General features: G+C 35.0%; 1 protein-coding gene across 1 annotated transcript; it reads right to left on the bottom strand.

Annotated features, from left to right (window-relative positions):
• Positions 1-714: 714 nt before the first annotated feature.
• On the bottom strand, positions 715-23,236 carry LOC149780283 (uncharacterized). Its single transcript, XM_089937085.1, has 4 exons — positions 23,114-23,236; positions 10,277-11,633; positions 7,925-8,224; positions 715-6,981 (listed from the first exon to the last, which is right to left on the bottom strand). The coding sequence occupies exons 2-4, from the start codon at positions 11,436-11,438 to the stop codon at positions 6,170-6,172; spliced, it is 2,274 nt and encodes a 757-aa protein (XP_089793211.1). The 5' UTR covers positions 11,439-11,633; positions 23,114-23,236; the 3' UTR covers positions 715-6,169.
• Positions 23,237-23,287: the final 51 nt, after the last annotated feature.

The following is a 23,287-nucleotide window of genomic DNA, read 5'->3' on the forward strand; positions in this document are numbered from 1 at the left end:
AGATTCATAAGGATTTATCCAAAGTACACTTTATGAAGAAAATCCATGAAGGGTTTAGGAATATAAGCAAATGAAACAACTTTAACCAAAACCCAATGCAGATTTATTTTGATCATGAACCCAAGTGTAATGGGGTTGGAGAGTGTCTCAGAATGGTAAGCCTTAGGTTTGTATTGATTCAAACTGAATAGAAGATCATAGGGTTTCAGAAATGTATGAAAATGAAAAAATATTGAACTAAAACCTTACTGCACATTTTCTATGATTGTGATCTTGACCACAAGGTAAATGCTCCAGCCTTAGCTTCATAATGATTTTTGCGAACTATGATGTCAGTCTATCAAAGTTCTTAGAAAATATGGGCAACTGAAAAATCTTGGATCAAAACATTTCTATAACAGACTTTCATGTCAAGGTAAAATGGGCCAGCCAGCATATTGTAGACTAAATCATCAAAGCTCCACAACATTCGCCCCAAGTATGATGCAAATGCATCAAAGGGCTTATGTATTTAGGCTTGAATAAACAGTAACACAAGAAAGAGTGAAAACAACAAGCTTTGAAAAATATAACAAATTATTTGTTTCCCTGGAAAATTCATGTAAAAATGGAAACAAAAAATAGAATATAATATTTTATTAATTTATTCACCAAGTTTTTATTGTAAAGATATATCTCTTCAACAAAAGCACTAAACAAACATTTCAACTAACTCACTCTAAGTGTGCCATGCAATCATAAAAACAAATTCAAAATTACAAACAATGCATGCATGGTGTTTTGATTTTTTTGTGGTGTGAAGCTAGTACAATCAGTCTGTGATACTGACTGTATTACGAAGGAATATAAAACCTGTCTCCGTATTTAATAACATTTTGAATATTTAAGCAACATGTACATACATATATTAATGATCACATTTGAAAGTAAAAATGAATTTATACAGGTACATTTACTTTATTTTCAAGAAGCATCATGGCTGACTTTGGTTCTCTAATATCTAACCAACTGGTTTGGTTACATGACCATTTTTTTTTTTTAAGTTTCTAAAATCCCTTATGCTATTAAAAATGCAAAAGGTTGTTGTGGGTATAACACCATTTTTCAGCACATGATAGGTTATATATGGTAGCCAGTATAACTAGTTAAGAAAGAACCAGAGAAAACCCTGGTAAGAACCACCTACCCATGGGAAGCTACAATAAAAAAGTTGAAATTAGCCAAATGTACTAACCAATCACATGACACCACAGTAATGTTTTTGAAAGTGGACATTCTGATTTTGATTGTTCATGTTTCACAAGCTATTTCATTCTAATTCTAAATTCCTATGCAAGTCATCTATGTAGACCTAATGTAAAGCAATTATCTTGGGAAATAAAGTCACATATCTGTGTCAACCATGATGAACTCCAAAACGGGCTGTGGACTCTGCCATGCATCATCATGTAGTGAGTACAAGCAAAATTTCGATCCCTTCAAAATGTTTGACGAAAGTTTATCTTTGCCCAAGGCAATAATAAAACAGGGCAAAGTAGGCCAATTTTGCTCCATTTCACACAGTTGTGCGAGCCTTTAAGAATACCAAATTTTTTACAGAGATGTACTGAATGGTTCTGGAGTTATGCTACAGAAATGAAAGGGTAAATGACTCATGGATGGTTGAACAGGCAAATGGAGAAAAACATAAGTTTTTTTTCTATATTTGAGCTAAAGAATTGTGAATACCAAAAGAAGGTTTAAACTACTAGTCTAATTCTTGAGTTTCATTCTGAAATAACTGGAGTTTTGCCATGAAACAAAGTGTGGATAATGGATGATGGATGAACAGACACATGGACAAAAGCATAAAATCACAGAAATGATTTCTAAATATCAAAATGCTCATCAGGATTGTGAGTCTGCCAAATTTCTTGGTGATATCAAGACCACGTTATGCTCTGAAATATAAAGTGCCATAAATGGATTGACTGGCTGACAGAAAGGAACCATATCTATATCCCACACCAACTTCATTGGGCTGCCACGTAGGGGCTGTGGCGCATCCAAACAATGACAGAACTGATCTTGTCAATATGAAGCTGTATATAAACTGGTTGGAATCAAATAATAGTTACCAAATTTAGTTGAAACCCATTTATAATTAAGAGATTTATCATGTAGAGGTAAGTGGTATGGATGGATGGTTACTCAATTTACTATCCCAATTTCTAAGAAATATTGGAAACAAAAACAAAGTGCAATATATTTTTATTAGAGATGCATATAAGCAAGGATTTTTCACAAATAAATTAACATCTACACGGAAAACACAACTCTAGAAAAATTTATTGTATATGACCATATATCATTAGATGCAAACTGTCCTCATAAATTTAAACAAGCTGGCATGCAGTATTAAGTCATTAATACACTCAAGTTAATAAAACAATAACAGAAACGGATAAATTATTGGAGCATGTTATTTATTTTTTTTTGGGGGGGGGGGGTAAATTTAATTTTAATTATGTAATATTTACCAGCTACAATGGCAGTGCTACCATTTGCTGGCATGCTAATATTCCTTTCTCTATTCTGCAATTAGTAAATAGAGTGCCAGAAAAGAAATGATCTGACCCCCGAGTCTTGATTCCATAATCATAGTCAACGTACAGAATATTTTCCTCTTTTGACTCGGGCTTAGACTACAGGAAATCAGAGATGCATGGGAGAAGTAAATGTCTGCAGTAGTGGCAGGTAATTAATGCTCAATTAATATTGGCCCCTCCACCTCCACTAAATATTTAAATATAAATAATGTGTCACTAATACTACTGATTTGCTGAATTTACTAGTTGGGAAGGAGACTGATGACCTAAGAAACAAAAACTGTGCAAGAAAAATGCATTTAACCTTATTGTAGGAGTGTTCCCAATTGTAAACTGGCAGATCACACTGTGTTGCCATGATGGGACCCGATGAAAAAAATGCCTGTGCTCTGATGTGCCAAAGATCATTGGAAAAAGGATGAAAAGGTTGAGTTAAGACACAAAAGGTGGCTCTCATGACATCGTCCAAAGCGGAGAGATTAATGTAGGCATAGAATGCAGCAATAGCCCTAATCTCATGGGGTTTAATTTTCATGAAAGATCCGTCCTGGTGAATGATTGAGGAGTTATCTTAACAGTGAGGCCCATCCACCTGGAAAAGGTGTCTGTTGAAATATGAGGAACCTTTGAGTGGGAGAAAGAGACAATTATGACCCACTATTCTCCTTTTGAAGGAAGTCAAATAAAACCTTGAGGCCCTAACTGGACATAGTGTGTGGGTGTGGTGTGGATTTGCAATGAATTCTATTGATGTAATACCTATCTGTTGTTGTTTACTGCCTAACTTTTCTTTTCCAGGATTGAATTATCCCGATCTGCTTGATAAAAATGTCCTCTCACAGGTGGACCATTCAAGAGTATTCTGGAAGGCTTTAGACTATGAAATACCAAGAATGTTCACCATGCAACTCATTCATGTGCAGTAGAGATTATCTTTTTAGGACAAGGCTACCCGTGGGACATTAGATTAGGGCAAGAAGGAATATGGTAATAGTAATAGGTAATATTACATTATTAAAATTAGTTTACCTCCACCATTTTAATATCAGCAGTATTTTGCAAGTTTGGAGGTAAGTGATGGCTTAAAAAAAACTGATATAAACACTTGGGCCACTTTTTGTGTTGCAGCTTTAAGCCTTAAAGAATTTATGCCTTTGCCTGGTGCACTGAAGAACAAAGGTAGAAGGAAGAGAAGGTAGAATGTGGCTTACGGAAGAGAAGGTAGAATGTGGCTTACCAAAATGCCAAAATATCAGTAGAGTCCTTTAAAGGAAAGAAAATACACTTCCTACCCTTACATCTCACTTTAGAAGCAGCCAAATATAATCATAAAGCCTTACTAAGTTGTAAGGACTAAGGATTTCTACAGGGAGTGGAGCTACTCATGGAAATGTTTACTCAGAGATGCTACTAGGATTTTATCCAAAAAGGGTGGAGCTCCCCATAAAACCAAAATAATGGAGAGTAGGAAAATCGTTGTCACCATCGCTACCATGTTACCATTATTTGCCAAATGAAATCATCATCTAAAGATGAATCATATTCAGATTCAGCGGATTGGGGTTTTCAAGGTTGCATTCATTTTAAACACGCATTTGAAAAACTTCCTAGATGAATTCTAAGTTAAACTATGACAGAATGCTTGTTCCAGGGTCCAATGTGTTAATCAAATTAAGGTTAACAATCATTTATGTCAAGCCAAAGTACCCAGTTGTGTAAACAGTTGCCTATCTGAATGACATTTATCAAACAAGTGCTATGAGACCTCTACCAGTAGCATGAGAAACACTTAAGTTAAATAAAAATTATACATTGTGAGAAGTATTTTTTTTAATACATTTAACTAATTTGTGGGAGTTGTCATGCATCACTGCTCTCCACATGCATGAATTTGTAAAAATTGTGTGCAATTCGTGCACTCTGGAAACATTTATTTTTTTAAGAAACCTTGTTAAAGAAGAGACACTGACTGACTCATGATTATGACTGAACTGTGGACCTGTTCTATCGATAAGGCATGGAGTTTGCTACTTCATCCTACAGATACTAATGAGAGCAAGAGAAGAGTCATGAGGATAAGGTTCTCATAAGAAGCTTAACCCAGGGGTTCATAAGGGGGGTTTGTTAAAGACCACATGATACACGAGAGATTCCATACAGGCATTACAAAGTGACACCAGTCTCTGCAATTTAAAATACCTGATAAGGTCAGCAGCATGTGAATCAGAACCTTTTGAAAAATTGAATGTTGGATAAGGCTGCTCTCTAACCCTTAATAGTAGAAACTGAGTATTATCTTTTGAAAAAAATATAAGAAAATCAGCTACTGTTTTCACAGAGGGCCAGCTAGGATTAATGTATTTCCTACTGCACCAGTTGCAAAAGATTCTCCACTTGGCATCATTCATCCTGACATGGAGTATCTCCTGGCCTGAACTATTCATTTGGCAACTTTGCTAGAAAACTTTTCTCGGTGGGTATATTGTTTAAGATGAGTCAAGCATGATGATGGAGAATATGTGGGTTGCTCTGTGAGAGATGGTGTCAAAAACTGGATCCCAGGGATATTTGTGCCAACAACAGGTCTTTGTGCAGACTCCAGTTTGCAAGAAGCTGGAAATGGAGAGGTTGTGAATGAAGTCTCCCAAGAGGATCTAATTCACTGAAAAGAGAGGTAAAGGCATGCAGACACTATTTGAAAAAAGACCTGCTATGATGGTCACATTCAGGGAGATCCTGTCTGGGTAATACAAACTGTCCCTTGACTAGTGAAGAAATTCACTGCCACATACACAATGTCCAGAGAAGAGACAAGATCGAACTTCTCTAGCCTAGGGATCAGACCTAGATGAGTCACCATCAACCAACAGAGGGACAAGTCTTTCAGAAGATTATCTCTGAGGGTGTTGTGCATGAACCAATACTGGAGAATGCGGATCCCTGAAGTCCTTAATTGAGCTGCTAATAACCACTCACCCATGCCCACCCTGATGCAAAGAGAAAGGCCCAAAACTGAAATACCTCCAGGTATTTTCTGTGGATGCCAAGAATGAGATATGAGGATACACATCCAGAAGTTTAAAGGAAACTGGATAGTCACTGGGACTTGTGCCATTTCTGACCAAAGTAGTAGTCTCCAATTTGAAATTATTTGATGCACATTAGAATCATAATGTCCATTAATGTCTTAAAATGTTCATGCTACCTTCAAACATGCAGCTCTCCCTAGTTATAAAACAGTAGCTGGGGTCTATAACCACTGACTGTTATGAAATGAACTGATATAATGATTCTAGTGTTATATAATGAACTGCAGGATAGTGAAAACCATGTTTGTACTGAACTGCTGTATAGTGGAAATGATCAAATTATGTAAAATATTTTGTTGAAAAACGAGTAAAAAAACAATACAAAGCTTCATGTTGTTTTCTTTCAACCTATATTGTAAAATATTTGAAAAAATTAATTCAAATAGTTTAATTTTAGTTAAGGGGTCCATAGTGGTACCAAGTTAAATGCAGAATCACTGAATAATGAAGTGCATTATAATGAATGTTGTAGCCATTGTTCGATCACAGACTTCATATGAAAAGTTTGAAATTATTTTTCTCAGCTGTCTGGACTACACTTCTCAAGAGGTACAATTTACTGAGCCCTGCAGCCTTTGATATACTCTTCATCATACAGTTAAGTCTATCACTTGCTATAGGTACAGCACTGTACCATGTAGAATGTGTAATTCCAGTGCCTGAACGTGGATATTGAAATAGGAATTCATTGCGTGGACTTAACTTCTCTAGGTACATTATGGTGGATCTTACTGGACATCTACCTGGGTCATGGCTCAAAGCAGTCATTCTGGGTTCAGAACTTGAACTAAAGTGCTTTCTAAGCGTTTCATCACTGAATGTAAAGTACTTTCCATTTTCATCCTCATAAAGTACAAGATCATGTTTCTTACAATTCCTCTGAAACTCTTGGCCCAGTTTAGGATTGGCGCTGCAGAGGAAGTATGTGATTTCAAACCAGACTTTCCATGAAAGGTTCACAGGACTTTTGGTTGAAAGACAACCTGTTGTGTATAGTTTCTGAAGGTCTGTGTTGGGAATGATTTGGGGTGTGTCAGGCTTGTCTTGTAGCTCCTGTAGTACTTTCATTAGAATCATGTTTGATTGCTTAAACTCTTCGTCTATAGTTATGTTGATATTTCTGTTAAAAGGTGAGCTGCTTAGGTACCGGTTCAAATGGTGTTTAAACTGATAAAGACTACTGATTGAATATTTGCTTCCATCTTTTGCCCTGACCTCCATATAAAATCTTTCCATCATCTTGTTGATATGTTCTTTCGATTGGTGCTCAAAATATGGATCAAATCCTTTTTCCTGCATCCAATCTGAAAAAAGATAACAAGCTGTATACATTATCATCATCCTTTCCTTTACTGCCTCCTTTAGGATATATATGATGATCTCAAAATATAAACATAATGCAAACATTTAACAAGAAACGTGTGCATATGAGGCCCCCACAAATATGAAGCAACTGAAGGAGCAAAGGTTTAAGTCAAAATGGGGGGGAGGGGGGAGAATAACGCCATAAAAATCTGAATCCATTCACTGCAGTCCTTAAAAAGTTGAAGGGCAAACAGAGGACCATAATTCTATCAAACATTTCGATGGGAATGAAGGAATCTGAATTTCTGAAAAAGAAATTAAAAGCTGTTGTTGTTTTTTTTTAATGTTATCAGTGTTGTTATTATTGCAGAAGGGTTGCCTAGCTTAGCAATTTAGGAGCCGGAAGACAAATCAATATACAAGTCCAATGAGACACAAATGTTTCAAGAATCTGTTCAAATTCTGATTTCTTGGCTTCTGAATAAAACTGGTCAGCTTACATGGTGTACTTGGGCAAGCCTTTTTACTCCAACTGCCTTGGCACTAAATAAAGTACTTATTATGCTATGCAGTAAAACACCATACCAAACCAAACGTACTATAAGGATTATAATTCAACAAAAAATATTGATTATTAAAATCAGCCATGGTCTTGTTTCTATTTAGATGTATACCATGTGGTTCAAATCCAATAATAATTAAAGAGTTGAGTGTAAACAAAAGTGGGACAGACAAACACAACGTCCAAAGAATGGATGGACATGCCTAATTTTACCCCCCCCCTTTAAATTATTCATACAATTTTAGATATGTGCTCACTATATTCCTTAGAAGCAAAGACATGCCAAACCTTACAAAAAATAGAAATCATTCTAATCATTTAAAACATTTTCATATGAAAAGAGCATTCATTTAAGATCCTCTGTCTTTTAATGTGATTACTTTTGAAAACACCAATTGACCACATGATCTGTCTCTTGGAGTGATCTGACAGGGTCCTGCCCTTCGTTTTGGATTCCTGAGACTGTTGAATATCCATGAGTTCATTGCCTGATGCAGTGGCAAGCCTATGTGAAGTGGTCAAAGCTGCTTCATTACACTCGACCTCATTCATCCCAAAACATCTAGGAGCTGCTGCTGATTGAGATTCAAATCCTTTTAATGAATGATTATTAATCAGTGAGTTTTTTTGATGAACTGACTGCATGCATTTCCTCAGATTCTGGTCAGATTCTTTATCAACTGTAAGATAAAAGGTACTGTTTAAAATTCAACACCAAAATTTCTCAACCAAAATGCTAAAGGGCTTGCTCTCTACAAACTACTCAGCAGGGCCTTAAACTGAAAAACTTATTTGGAAAAGTCTGGAGAAGATTGGCATTTAGTGGATCTCTTTTAATCATGGTTGAAATATATCAATGCCAGTAATGCTATGCTGCAGAAACCAGTCAGAAGGATGGGCAATCAAGTACCATTAACTTCAGTAATGTCATGGAATATTGGAAATTAAGCTCACCCAAGGTATTACTAATCTGAAGCCACATGCTAATGGCAGAAATCCAAAATTTTTGTAAGTTATTTTATGGAAACCAAAGCCAGGAGGACAAACAATCAGTGGCCAAAACTCTTTTAAATGACAATAAACCAAGAAAAGTCTCATACAGGCCTATGAGACTATATTCTTACTACACTGCATCACAATACTGTATAATGAATGGTTTATGAGTTATGTTGGTTACAAGCAACATATGTGAATATATTAACTGTCAAGGCCCATAGCATGCAAGTTCGAAAGACAAAATCAATAATGGCACATCTTGGCATGAGACAATTTATGCATCAAATTACATCAGAATCTGTTCAATGGCAACTGAGCTATGATAATTACATGAGGATATGTTGCAGAAATTTAATATGGATGGAAAAAGGAAATATCACTATCAATCTTGGACCTTAAACGATAAAACCTTTAATATGCACATCTACATGCAATTAGCAATTCACTTACCAGAAAGCATTCAATTGCACGTAATGATTGTTGAATAATGCTGGTTACAAGAAAAAATCCTTGTGAAGATTTATATTAAGAATCAAGGGTCATAACCATTTAAAAAAAGTTGACAAAACAAAACCCATAAAAGGCACATCTAGCTCTGAGACAATGTATGCACTAAGCTGTATCATACGTTGACTGTTTCTGAATGAAGCTGGTTACAAGTACAGTAAAACTTTGTTTGCAAGTCAAATTTTTTTACTGAAAATTTCTTTCATTCATATTAGCATTCAACTTAAAGTGCAACATTAAAATTATTTTTTTTTATAAATCTAAGGGTAATGTTGGAAACTTTAGACGTCTGCAGTCCACAAAACTACTGTCAATTAAAATATTTTTACGTTTTCATGCCTCTATTCCCATTCAGAAATGTGCATATGGTATGTGCTGTTTATCTGTTTTGCGACGGTATTCATTACACAATACAGTTATTTGGATTTTAATAATAATTTTAAATACTACTCACCACAAAGTGAAGTGTCTGTCAATTCTGTTTACCATGGGTGTTTACTAGCAAGTATGTTGCTTCCATTTTTTGTGCTAGTCCCAACAACCTGTATTTGCATTATTTGTGTTTTGCTGTATAACCAGTGTTTGATGCAATGAAAGTTGGATTTTCCTTTTCTATAAGTTAGATTTAATTCTGAAATAATACAGTATTTTCCAAGTTTTTTGCCAGTGCACGTGGCCTAAGCCCTTGACTTGTAAAGGCAGCATTCACTTTGTTTTCAAGTTGACAATCCTTTTGATTGAGCTGCAACTTTAATATATGTACTTGTTCAGTTTCAAGTAGAGCTCTATCTTCTAGTGAATGTTTGACCTTAATCCCTTAGCTTTTTCCCTCCACATGACAACCCTTTGATTGAGCCAAGAGTCTGATACTTGCTCAGTGCCAAGTAACAGAGTGATCCCTGTAATCTTGTCACACATATTGGCAGTAATAATTTACATCTTACCAAAGATCACATCTCTTGGGCAATACACAAAGCATGCATTCCATACATGACAATAATTTACTTTGCATACTCCATATATGACTCACTTCATATACTCATTATATGACAATAACTTGCTTCACATACTCATTATATGACAAAAACTTCCTTCATATATTCATTATATGACAATAATTAATTTCATATACGCATTATATGACAAAATTTTATGACAATAACTTCCTTCATATACTATATATGTGACAGTATCTTACTTTATATCCCCTACAGATGACAAAAACTTACTTCCACATTTTTCTTTGTACTGCTGAGATTCTTCCAAAGATAACAGATGATTAAAGAACTCTTCCACAGACATCTTGAAAGCATGTCCCTCCCTTAAATACTGGAACCTATTGTATGTTTCACCTTTCACAACAATAGCCGTTAGTTCATTTTGGTCACAATATGATTTGCTCTTGCAATAATCTTGATTGATGTCAGAGTATCTAGGTTTTTTCTTGTTTGATTCATCTACATTATCTGACTTTCCTTTGTGCTTTGTGCCATTTAAACTCATAAATGCATTGCAGTCTGTTGGACTGACTTGTTTTAGACTGTCGCTATTCAATAGGTCACTGTCAACTTTGACAATGTTATCTTCTTCAGTTTTAAATACAGTCTGAGGAGATGCTGTTTTACAACCAATACCTATACCATGATTATGCTTTAACAAGGTAGGAATTATACTTTCTTGATTAAAGTTGGTACTATCAGTCAAAACTCTCACTTTATCTTTACGTTCTGTTAGACTATATAACAATTCACTTTTTAACTGTGCTGGAAGATCACTACTCCCTTTATTGTCTGCATGTACTGAGAAGGGGATACGGTAATTGACTAATGATAAATTTGATCTTGCTCCTGAAGAGCCATCTAACAATTCTCCTTTCAACTGTATTTCTGAAAGACTGTTACTTCCTATAATGTCTGAATGAATATGGCAGGAAGGATTATTGGTGACAGATGTAACATCTGATCTAGGAAGATCTGAATCCTTTTCTGAAAAGTTACCCATTTGGAAAGATCTCTGTAGCACTACCTGAGGAATTTGTTCTACTGGAATTCTAAATTCAGAATGAACAGGTATGATTGCCACAGCTGGTGCTCTACCGGACAGAGATCCATTTGCATCCATAGGGATAAGGTTGAAGACTCTCTTTGACAAGGCTGTTCCATCACCATGCATGGATGTCCTTGGTTGCAACATAGTTCTTAGAGTTGGGTAAATTATATTAGGCATTCCATACAAATTTTGACTGAATGAGGTATTATTAACATTTTTAATTCTACTCTCTGAACTTCCTCTCATTGAATATAGTTGCCTATCATTCTTGTCATTGGTTGACAGCCTTGAATTTGGTGACTGGTAACTGGTACTAAGTTCTTGAAGCATAAATTTTGACATCTCGAAGACTTAATATTTTAATGATCCAGAGTGATTATTCATTTTCTTGGATTTCCACTCATTGTGGAGCTAGACATTTCTCATTCCAATCAAACTGCTTCTTCTGTTTCTCTCCATATAATGTGAATTCACAGAGGTATTATTAACTTCCAGTTGCTTTATCTTCCATTGGGGTATCATTTTCAAGTCCCACACCTGAAACATAAATCATGTAATTCAACTATATATTAAAAACATAAATGTGAAAAGAAAAGAAAACCATACCATCAAAACACCATAAAACTTAGTTTTGTTCTTCTAAATGAGTGCTTTATAGCTACTGCTACCTTATTTAGCAGAATATTGCAAACGCCATAAACCAAATTCCATTAAAATCTTTACTAAATCTAATGAATCCTGTGCAAAGCAGTGTAACTACTTGTTCAGTTAAATCATTAATCTAGATCTGTGGTCTCATATTTTGCCCTGGCAGACAAGTTCATGCTATTTGTTTCTCTTATAAGAAATCCAAATCTATGCTCTTCAAAGTTATGAGTATTTGTTTATTATAAACAGTCTGATTAAGGAGAAACACAACTAAATCTATCAGTCATGGTTTCCACACTTTTCTAAAGATAAATTTCCAGGTCATTTCCAGGTTTTTACCAAGGTGAAATTAGTTTTGTCAAGGTTCACATGTGATCATTAATGAATGGAATTAAAAAACATTTTAGATTGTAAAACAAGCATTTTCTAAATTTAAAGATGTTTCTCTTTCAAGACTCTCCAAAACATGCGAGTCAGAAAAGAAGATCATGTACAAAACCACAAAATGTATCACACAAAACAAGTTTGATTATATTCCTTTAAATTGGCATGCAAAGACATTTCAATGTACAGAATAAAAATTCTAACATTATTTTGCTGATCTGCATTTTGTTGCCAAGTGGGAACAACATAATGAACATAAGTTTTGCTTCCTTTCAAACATTTAATTCTACAGAATTCTATAGCAATATATATATCTTATAGAAAGTAAACATTTACTATTACAGTATTTAAAAAACCCAATAAACATAAATAATTAAAATCTTGTCTTGTAACAAAAATAGTTTAACCCTAAATTTATCCGTGCCAATAAAATCCCAAACAAGATTTTTCAAACAACCTAATCTCCTCAAGACAATCTGGTTAAAAATCCATCATTTAAAAAACATCTGAAACAGGCTGATTTAAATTTTGACAAATGACCTTCAAAATTATATACTGTTGAGTAAACAAGGACTGAGTTTTCTGTAAAATCAACTTGTCTTCTTGTAATTCATTAAACCAGTCCCCAAGCCTGTATTGATACAGGGGCTCGTATCAATTTTTAGTATTAATACAAGGGATGACACTTTCTCATTTCAGCTTGGAGATTCAACAATTTGGACGACCAAATTGGCTTAAAACAAACAGCAGTCCATTCTCTAATTTGGGTTTCCTCCAAATATTCCTGCCCCATTTTTCATATTTGGACATTTAGGTTGGGGTGTGGGGTCATTGCAATTGCAGATGGAAACTTTGGAATTTGCCGCCACCATGCATAGCAACATATGGTAGTCGCTTACCAGTGGGCCTAGCAAATTTAAGCTTACATTATATCGACTCATACCTGCACGAAATCGATAGGAAAATGATTTATTTTCTCAGAAATGGCAAGTATTATAAACGTTATGTCTTTAGTCCGCTGACAGACTAGACGAAACTATGGCAAAAGTGAAACCTGACCCTGTACTCGCCATTTGCATTACTAGTCACACCACTTCATAAATCTCAAATGATGACATCGGAAGTCCAATAGTCACGTGATATCAACAACAAACTCCATTTTAATGTTGTTGTACAGAAACTCAATTATATTAAATGAAAATCAGTTACTTCTTGTAAAAAGCAGCAATCTGGCCAGTCTGATTTGTTAGGCAGATAGCACATGTCAATGTGGTAGTCACATAATGCAACAAAACTCCAGAAGTTGTTCTCGGAATATATAAATATGGAGAATTTTGTGTTCTTTTGTTTTTGTATTTTTATTACAACCAGCATATGACTTTCATTTTTAAAAAAATTCTCTACAACATTTGATAATGTGGCTTGTTAGATTTGTGTACTCATGCGACTAGCAATGCAAATCGCGAGTACCAGAAAACATTTCATCGACACCATAGTTTTATCTTGTCTTTTAACAGAGTAAAGACATACCGTATATACTCGCGTATAAGCCAAAAAATTTTGGAAAAAATAAGGCCTGGAAGAAGCGGGGTCGGCTTATCTGCGGGCCAAGGTCCAAGTCTGAAATTTTTTAACGCTTTTTTCCCTCAATTTCCAGTATTTATTGTTTCTGTCGATCACCGAAGATGAGATCACATGCCTAATGATGCCACATGGCTCATAAGATTTGTGCTGTTGTGAAGTAAAACAAATATTTTTTTTTCTAGCTTAAGTGGTAGGATAATGAATGAAAAACATGTTTTAACGTACTTGACATCTATTTGACAGATGTCCATCCACCAGAAAATGCAGCCATACGTGTTATTTCAGCCACAGTGGTACATGTATTTTCCAAAAGAACCACCATATTAGTGATCTCCAGTCAAGTATTTAACCCTCAGCTAATCAGTAATCATTAAACTCTACGGTATCGTACAAATGCACACTAGCTTATTTCAGTGTAAATATGAAAAGAATCTATGTAAAAAAATGAAAGAATTATGATACTGAAGGTATATACAACAAACATTTTGATCGAGAGTAGAAATACATGTATGATAGTCTTAAAGGAACAATAGCGAGAGGCTCCATAGGGGTTTGTTGCGCACACGCTTAGGAATCGTAAATAACGGCAATATACGAGTCAGCGTGAATAATTGTAAAACAATATAATTTGTGAGATTTCTTTGACAGGTGTTTTAGAAGCAATCGACAGCCACAGTTTATATACTACTGTTGTTTAGTTGTTTGTAAAGCAAAGTGGTTTGTTAGTGATAGAATGTTGTACAATAGCTACCATATGCTTAATCTGTGGTAAATGCCTCGGGGATAATAGGTTTGTTTTGTTGCACAATGCCAATGACTTTACTAATACATGCCGACTCTCAGATATATTGTTTAATGAGATATGGTAGTGGACATGGTTTCTGCTCAAAGTTATAAACTCACAATACTTGATTAATTTCCATGCTGAAACCAATCATATTTTGATCAATTGAATCACACTACCGGTAGTTTAAAAAATAACCCACACAAATAAACAACAATGATAAATAATTATCAAATACAAATTGATAACCAACCACACATGGAAGTAATTACAGGATAAGGTATATAAATAGTATACTACCACTATAAGGGGCTGTGAAAATGACAAAAGGCGGGAATTTAATGAGGCTGGACATCGATTTGGTCGCCAAGTGGGTAAAAGAAGCGTGGGACTCAATTCCATCGGAAATGATTGCAAAATCATTCAGGAAGTGCTGTATCAGCAATGCCATGGATGGAACAGAGGATGACGCTATATTTCAATCCGACAATGACGAGGACAGCGAGAAGGAGAATGACACACTATCGGATGACCATGATGACAATGACGACGTATATGATGAAAGCACGCCCGTAACAGAAGCCGAGTTTCGTGAACTGTTTGGCGAGTCTGATACAGAGCCAGATTTTGAAGGATTCTAAAAGTGATAGAACTTTTATAATTCATGATTTTAGAATGAGAATTAGTTAAATTTCCATTAAGACTTAACACTTTAGAATTGTTTTTATTTCAACATATAAATTAGCTTTCTTACTTTCATTTTATTTAATAATGTGATTTGCCTAAATAAACGTATTCAGAACTCACTTTGTGCATCTTGTGATGTATCGGTAGTCTAGAAAGTATGGGTCGGCTTATACGCAGGTCATGCACTTTATAACAGTTTTACCAATTCAGTTGGGGGGGGGGGTCGGCTTATACACGAACGGGCTTATACATGAGTATATACGGTAATGATTTTAACACTCACAATTTCTGAGAAAATAAGTAATTTTCATATCGATATCATGCATGTAACACTCGATCTAACAACCTTTAAGTTTGCTCAGCCATCTGATAAGCAGCTACGCTTTGCAACGACCATGATGGCCTCTTGTGATGCTAGACTGGTTTTCATACCTTCTATGTAACAAAAGATACGTATATCAAGCTGAGTTTGAAAATAAAAGTCGACTAGACAAATCTAATCCAATGAGTGTTTGGATTGACACAGCATATATGTTTATTGCAAGCACCCAAATGATCCATACTGCACCCTCTAAATATTCTGGTTTGCACTCAATAAATTTAACTTAATTTTAGTTATGACTCAATTACACGATTGTTTCAGGAGTCAAGTGGTAGTGGAAAATTCTCGGGTTTTTCCCCGACTTTCAAAATACTTGCAAAGTTCAAGGACTTTTCATGGCTGGGAAAAATAATTATCATTTCTCACAACTTTTCCTGATTTTCCAGAAGCATGGGAACCCTGATCAGTAAGCAAATAGTTTTTGAATACCCCAGCCCACCCTGAAGATACAAAGTGCAATTAAAAATAAAAATTGGTAGATAGCTCTAAAAGTACTGATATGACTAAGCCATATCTTATTTGGGACACAAATTCTTGTCATGATACAAATGCATTCCAAGTGTAATGAAAAATTTCTCAGCAGTTATGGAGATATTAACAAGACAAGAGTGTGATATGTGCACAAATTTTTTTAATAAAACTGAGATAGTTCCTAAAACACTGTCTTAATGACTCACTTTTTTTTTTTTTACACAAATGTATGTGATGATGCAAAAACATACCAAGTTTCATGAAGATATCTCCATGGGTTCAGGAGATATTTAGTATACCAATGTGTAACATAGAAAGATCAACATGGTACATGTAACTCCAGAATACCTACTCAGCTCATCTGCTAAACTTTGTGTGAAATAAAAACAAGAATGCCCATTGGCCTGCATGTTGAACACATAATCAGAGCACTGGTGCAAAAGGTACAATGGGGAAAAAGCACATATAGCAGAATCAATTGTCTTAGCTTCATGATGATTCAACCAATATATGAGCATTAAAGTAATACAAGGAAAAATATTTTTTTAAACCCAAATCTTAATGTAAATTTTTTATAACCATGTCTCTCAAGATAAATGGGTGAGTGTTGATGCAGAAAGAACTATCTAGGCTTCAAAATGATTTATCCCACAAAGAAAAATCCATCAAGGGGATTGGAAATATAAGCAAATGAAGAAAGTTGAACCAAAATCTGCGCATGTATATGTCCCAACTGAACTGCCTTAACTTCATGAGGATTCATCCCAAATATGAAGAAAATCCATCAAGTGGTTTAGAAGATATAAAGCAAAATAAAAAAACTAACCAAAAACCATAATGTAAATTTTCTATTACTCTGGCCTTCCGCCAAAAGTAATATGGCTGAGTAAGTGTGCTGTAAAATGAACTGTCTTAGCTTCAGAACAATTAATGTCAAGAATGAGAATCTATCTCATGGGGTTTAGAAAATATTAGCAAATGAAAAAACTTCAACCAAAACTTTACTGCAAATTTTATACAACTGGAACCTTAACCACAAGATAATAGTAGCAAGTGAGCATGTCATAAAATAATTGTCTTAGTGCTGCAGTGCCTACTTTGATGTAATTGCATCCCCTTGGAAAATTCAAGAAACAGGAGGATGTTCTTGCACACATTTACTTCCTTATGAAGCCTTCAAGTTCTACATGCTGTTCTCTTTTATTGACTGGCTCAATGCACTATTATTGGCTTAGAGTTGGCATTATGAAACTGTGTTTAGAACATGTTTTCTAGGACTGTAATATATTTGTAGAACAGTATGGACAGGAGGGGGTGGAGGTTCTTATTTTTAAGCTGATATTCTTTGCTAAAATGTGTGTAAATTTAGCACCACACAGTAAATAAAATAATGATGGTCAGAAATCCTTAAATTTTGTTCACTGAGACAACATTGGACTGAATACTGGTTCACAAAAAGATGGATTCAAATCAGAGTACAGAATGGTTACAATGTCTTAAACCCATCTAAAGTGCAACTCACCTACAAATGCTGAAAAATTCATCATAGCTTACATAAAAAAATAATAAAAAGTGTTCTTCACTTAATAATAATCAGAGATAATGAACTTCAATTAATTTGTAACTTTTGATTACATCACATAATAAAAAAATTATTAAATTCTGGAATGAAGCTATCAATGGAATTCTTACATTAAAAGGCATTCCTTTCAAATAACAATATGATCTTGAGGAATTGGTATGGAAATAGTTTGGCTAGAAATCAGACATAATGTCCAAAAACCATTTGTGTTAGGCTGTGTATATAGACCACTGAACACTGACAATGCTTGGTATACTATATTTCAAAATAAACCTGAAACTTTTATAAACAAAACAGATTTATATTTAGTAGATGACTTCAATTACAATTTGCTTCATGACACCTATCAAAGCTGGATTAAAACTGAATTACCTGAACTGTCAACAGCTAGTCTGCATATCCACTAGGATAACAGAGGCATCTGAAATACTAATTGATCACATCTATACTAACAATGCTGACAATATTACTGAAATTGCAGTTCCTCAGTATTCCACAAGTGGATAATAATCACTTTTGTTAAAATTCCTGCCTTGTCAATAGATGGAAAAGTATCGTGCTTGTCACGTTTACCCGACCCAGAGTAGCCTCAGTTTGAAACATGTATAATCAAGGTAATTCTGACAAGCCATTGTTTGATGTTAAACTTTGCCGCAGGCTACCACTAATCCATTACACAAGATTGCCGTGGCTAGAAGTGGAGAGCCAGACATAGGAGCTGCGAGGCCGCCAGATAGCCAATTATCACCTAGATGTGGAAACGTTTGTCCAGATCAAAAGAAGTTGCCCGAAAAAGTGGGAGTGTCTCAACTTTTTTCCCTGCAGACAGACAGCCAGGTTGAACTGGCCGCTAAGACGATTGGACAGGGTCACAGCGCCACCCAATCAGAATCGAGATAGGGGAGAGACCTTGATTTGGGTAGAATGATATCTCCACGTCTTCCGGCAAGAATTAGTTCGTTAAGAGAGATTACCAGAGGAGGTTAGCGTAACTCCGAATAGACATTCGTTATTGGCGGGAATATCTTAGAACAGGAAATTCTAAGTACAGACAGCTTAAAATAAGGAAGCTTTGAGGGACAGACCAGTTACAGTTTGGTCCTGTAGTCTCAGATAGAGAGACGGAGGAAAGGAGAAGAAAGGAGAGAAGTCAGAAGAAGTTGAAGTCTAGGAGGAATAGGGGACAGAAGGGAGGAAGAGGAAATTGGAAGCTAAATTGGAGGAGGAGATATTCGAGAGGGAAATAGAGTTGAAGGAGGTGTTGGAGGAACGGAAGGAAGGAAGGAATTAGCAGGAAAGAAAGAGATGAGTAGACACAAGGACAGGGCGAAAATCGAACTCACACTGTAAATCACGGGATGAATTAGGCTGTCACTTGGTTGAGGGAAAGACGGGTGATTGAGAGTTTATCGTTTTAAATTATCGAATTTATTAAATTGTTATTAATTGAATTTCATCTTCGTGTTCTCTATAATTTAGCCGTCGGCATTGCTGACTGGGGGCTCAGAGCTGTAAATCTGCTTCATCACTGATTTAACTTTCTAACCTCACAAGCCAGGGTGGAACTTTCATCATAATTTAAGTAATATATATTGGAAGAACCCCACCCCAATGCGTGCAATGTCACAGTGCTCCAATTAGTAGGAAATTAATACTATATGATAACCATCACATTATTAAAAAAAGAATTATCTTGAGATAAAAGAGAATACAATATCTCAACTCAAGCAAACATCACAAAGACCCCACACAAAAATTAAATGCTCTGAACCTTATAGAAGATGACATAGTTATGTGTATGTTAGCTGTTGTATAAATTATAATGTAAAAACTAACTTAAATGGGGATGATACTGTGCTGAAACTATATAGCATGTTGATAACAAAAGGAAGTATTGACAATGAAACCTGCAATTTACCATCTACACTACTGATATAAAAGAAGGTTAAATGTTGAGTGGGATGCCAACCAATTTGCAAGATATTATCAATGACAATTAATGCCTTTGAGCATCCACAAAACAAACACAATCAATAAATGAGAAAATATTTAGAGGACTTCAGAAATAATGTAAAATTCAAACAGAAAACAATTGTTCTCCTCAAAATTTAGAATGATTCACATTCTTACAAAAGAATGCATGTAGTTAACACATTAACCATCTTTGCTAGCCAAGATATTAATGTGATAACCCTGTCTACACATAGGTGTAACGAGCAGATATTTCTGTGCTTTGGGTCTGTGAATTTCATTTGGTTCCACCGCATCCAGTCAAAATTAAGTTTTTCAAATTTGAACAGTTCCTACATGATCAAGACAAGGGGAGCTCACAACTTGAATGGACTGATAAATAAGCAATTTTCCACTGCCAGTCCATGTTTGTTCAAATACCTTTTGCTCAAAGATACCCGTAATGGCTTCCCCCTGGTAAGTAGTCATACTTTCGATGTTAAACTTCCAAGTATCCTTTTTTGGTCAATTGCCTCCACCATTTTGGCTGATGCACCACTGTTACAAGTTTTTGGTTAGTTGGCATTACATACTAAGGGAGGCAACTCATGAAATCCAATAGCTGTTGCAAGGAGAAAGAACTAAATTGCCTGTTCGATCTGCCAAGGTGTAGATAAGGTTATAATATCGGAACCTTGGCAAGCAAAGATGCTGCATGCCTAAACCAGCTGAAAATAAGTTTAAGTTGCAAAATAGGAGACTTGTCTCTCTTTTGAGTATTATATATAAAATGGAGTTGCTTTGTATATCCAATAGACAAGGTTATGGAGCAAAAAGATCTTATAAGTGGTAGATTTATTGGTGAAATATTAAGATTATCTATGATATTTTATTTGAAACTAAGAAGCAAGAACTTCATGGTCTATTTACTTTGAAAATCTGTATCCTGGCAATTTTTGATAAATGGGAACAATAACCCAATCTCCTATTTTTAAAGCAAGATAGCATATTGTCACATGAACAGTGACTGCTCAAGTAAAGATGATTATTGAAATCTTCCTGTCAAAATTCACTGGTGAGCTATGAGGCTGTGTTGGTTTAACTGGGTCAGGTAGTCATCTAGACTGGACTAAACAGATTGTGAAGCTAAATCCATGCAATAAAGACTCAAGAAGATTGACTCCACATGGCAGCCAACAGCTTCAATGATGTCTTAGATCACATTTTATGCCATATTGAGACCCAGGACAAATTCCATTTTGAAAACAGTAAAGGATTTTCATCCAATCAAAACTGGCTAGTAGGTTTGAACTCTTATCATGATTGACATAACTTCTGCCATTATGCCTGCATGTGTCACATATCATGGAGTGGAAACTTTTCATGGTAATTGGTTCCCACATTTTCTCCTCAGAGTCAGAGAAAAAAGTTGGCTAGTTGAGGTACTGATGCACTCCAAGGGACAATATTATTGACTCAACACCAATCCCTGAAAACATGCCACTTTCCCTCAAAAGCCTTCAGAGCGGATGACCTTGCCCTCATGATTCTCTCCACAATCAAAGTCTGAATTCTTACTCTTTTCTTGACAAGAGCTGTGAATGAGATGGTCTGGACAATGCTGCAACACCTGTGACCATAGTTGTTTGGCCATAATAATACTTTTTAAGTCAATTGTCCCCACCATTTTTGGCCTATGTACAGTGCACCACGCTACTGGTTTGATGGCTTTACATACTAAGGGAGGCAACTCATGAAATCCAATACTGTCTCCGGGATAAAGCACCAGTATATCTGTTTGATCTGCCAAGGTGTAGATAGGGTTATCATATCAGAACCTTGGCTAGCGAAGATGACAAATTAACATACTTGTAGAACAGTATGGACTGGAGGGGAATTAAAACATGACTCATTTTAAAATCCAAAATTCTCCACAAGTTATATTTGATCTGAATATCGGTTTCCGTATTTCATATTGGCCACCATGTTGAAATACATGACACATGTCAAACATGCGATTTAGGCATCATAATTATATTTGTGATATTCAAAACTAATTTGTCATAAATAAGCTATTTTATATAAATAATTTTCAAATTATTTTGGCATGAAAAATTAAAAAAGCAAAAAGTTTCTTTGGCAATTTCCTTAGTGATGGAAACTAACGGCACAATGAAAAAGTACCATGGAAAAATACAACATAACTCACAGTGGGCAACTGCATCAGTATTACTGTCTATAATTATACTCCTGAATTACAAAGTTTTATGTAGAGCTGTCATTGCTATTTTTTTAGGTGTTTTTTTTTTAAAGTATGCATATTATAAGAAACCCATAAATGAATGATATATTTCATAATTAAATCAGCAACCTCCAGATAAAAGTGAAACCATAATACAGAATTTTGAAGAAAACCAACTGAGATCATATGAATATAAGCAGAAAAACAATCTGGTCTAATTTTCTTCTATTTAAAAAAATAAATGTATTTTGACAACCAAGCCTATGACAGATTCTTCTCCAATTTCACATTTTAATTTTTGCCTCTACCTGCTCATTCATTAACTGTATATTGTAGCTTAAAATAATGGTTGGAATTATGAACAAATACAGCAAAGGGACTTCCATAATTTCCTGTTTCAACTTCTAAAAGTTAAACCACTGAATTCCCAATTTCCATCAAATAAAAAATTAGTGGAAACCCTGTGCATAATGATGAGCTGAATGAGAGGTGTCAGTGTGGAAACAGGAAAAACGTTATTCTGGGTTGGTTTTGTTTGTTTGTTTGGTCACAGAGTTTATTTTAAAGTGATGAAAATGGACCAAAATTAATCGACCATAACCAAGTTTTGAAACTGCCAGATTTAATTACTAAATTTAGATCAATGTATAAGAACATTGTAATTAATATATACTAGCTATTTATCAGTAACATGTAATTGTGAACTATGTACAACTCAAGATTGTCAGATTTAGTTAAAAATACTTTGAGTGCTTTGTAAAAATGCACAGAAAGGCTTCAAAAGCATCCAGTACACAGAAAAAGTCGATTTTTTTCTTAAACATGAATATTCACCATTCTTTTCTTTTTATTTAACTGTTTAATTCGCGAATTTCACCATGAAATTTAAACAATTTTAAAAGGTCAACAAAAAAGATCGATATAAAAAGTTCTGATTGTGCATGTATTTCAGCGTTTTCTGCAAAAATATTTGAAAAGACGTTTTTATATTAAATTTTACTAAAATTATCCAGAAAACATTCCATTTTTATAATTTAAAAAAGCAGTCATGCTGCTAAATAAGCAAATAATATGTATAAAAAATCTTTAAAGGTAGTCACATCAAGCAGAACTTTGCGTCCGTTCGCAACATATAAAATGCTAGACCCTATGGTTACAATTGGTACGCTGCGAGAACTGTCATCGAATAGGCCAGTCAGTATAGAGGTTATCTTGTCCCCGTACGAAATCCAGGAAAGCAAATATAAAGGAATACTGACAAATTTGCCATGTGTTAATAAAGTGAATTTTTCCTATTAGTTACCTGCAATTTACACATTCGATACCAGATTATAGCATGTAAGTCACCCTTGTTTCCTTACTTCTTTTTTTTTTTTAATAAGCACTTAAAAGGTTTGATAATCCCAACTCGAAATAGCGGGAAGACACTCATCGTCTGCTATTGGGCACAATTGCATCCGGGCTACACAACACGAGA

The sequence above is a fragment of the Sinohyriopsis cumingii genome, chromosome 16 (genome assembly GCF_028554795.1).
Source record: "Sinohyriopsis cumingii isolate HCF-2022 chromosome 16, ASM2855479v2, whole genome shotgun sequence".
Lineage (NCBI taxonomy): Eukaryota > Metazoa > Mollusca > Bivalvia > Unionida > Unionidae > Sinohyriopsis > Sinohyriopsis cumingii.

What these genes read in the sequence shown, in the direction of transcription:
- LOC149780283 (XM_089937085.1), bottom strand. Translation starts at nt 11,438, where the DNA reads ATGTCAAAATTTATGCTTCAAGAACTTAGTACCAGTTACCAGTCACCA. An exon ending in GTACAAAGAAAAATGTGGAA is followed by an intron (nt 8,225 to 10,276) that starts GTAAGTTTTTGT and finishes TTTATCTTACAG; the next exon opens with TTGATAAAGAATCTGACCAG. An exon ending in GTCAATTGGTGTTTTCAAAA is followed by an intron (nt 6,982 to 7,924) that starts GTAATCACATTA and finishes ATCTTTTTTCAG; the next exon opens with ATTGGATGCAGGAAAAAGGA.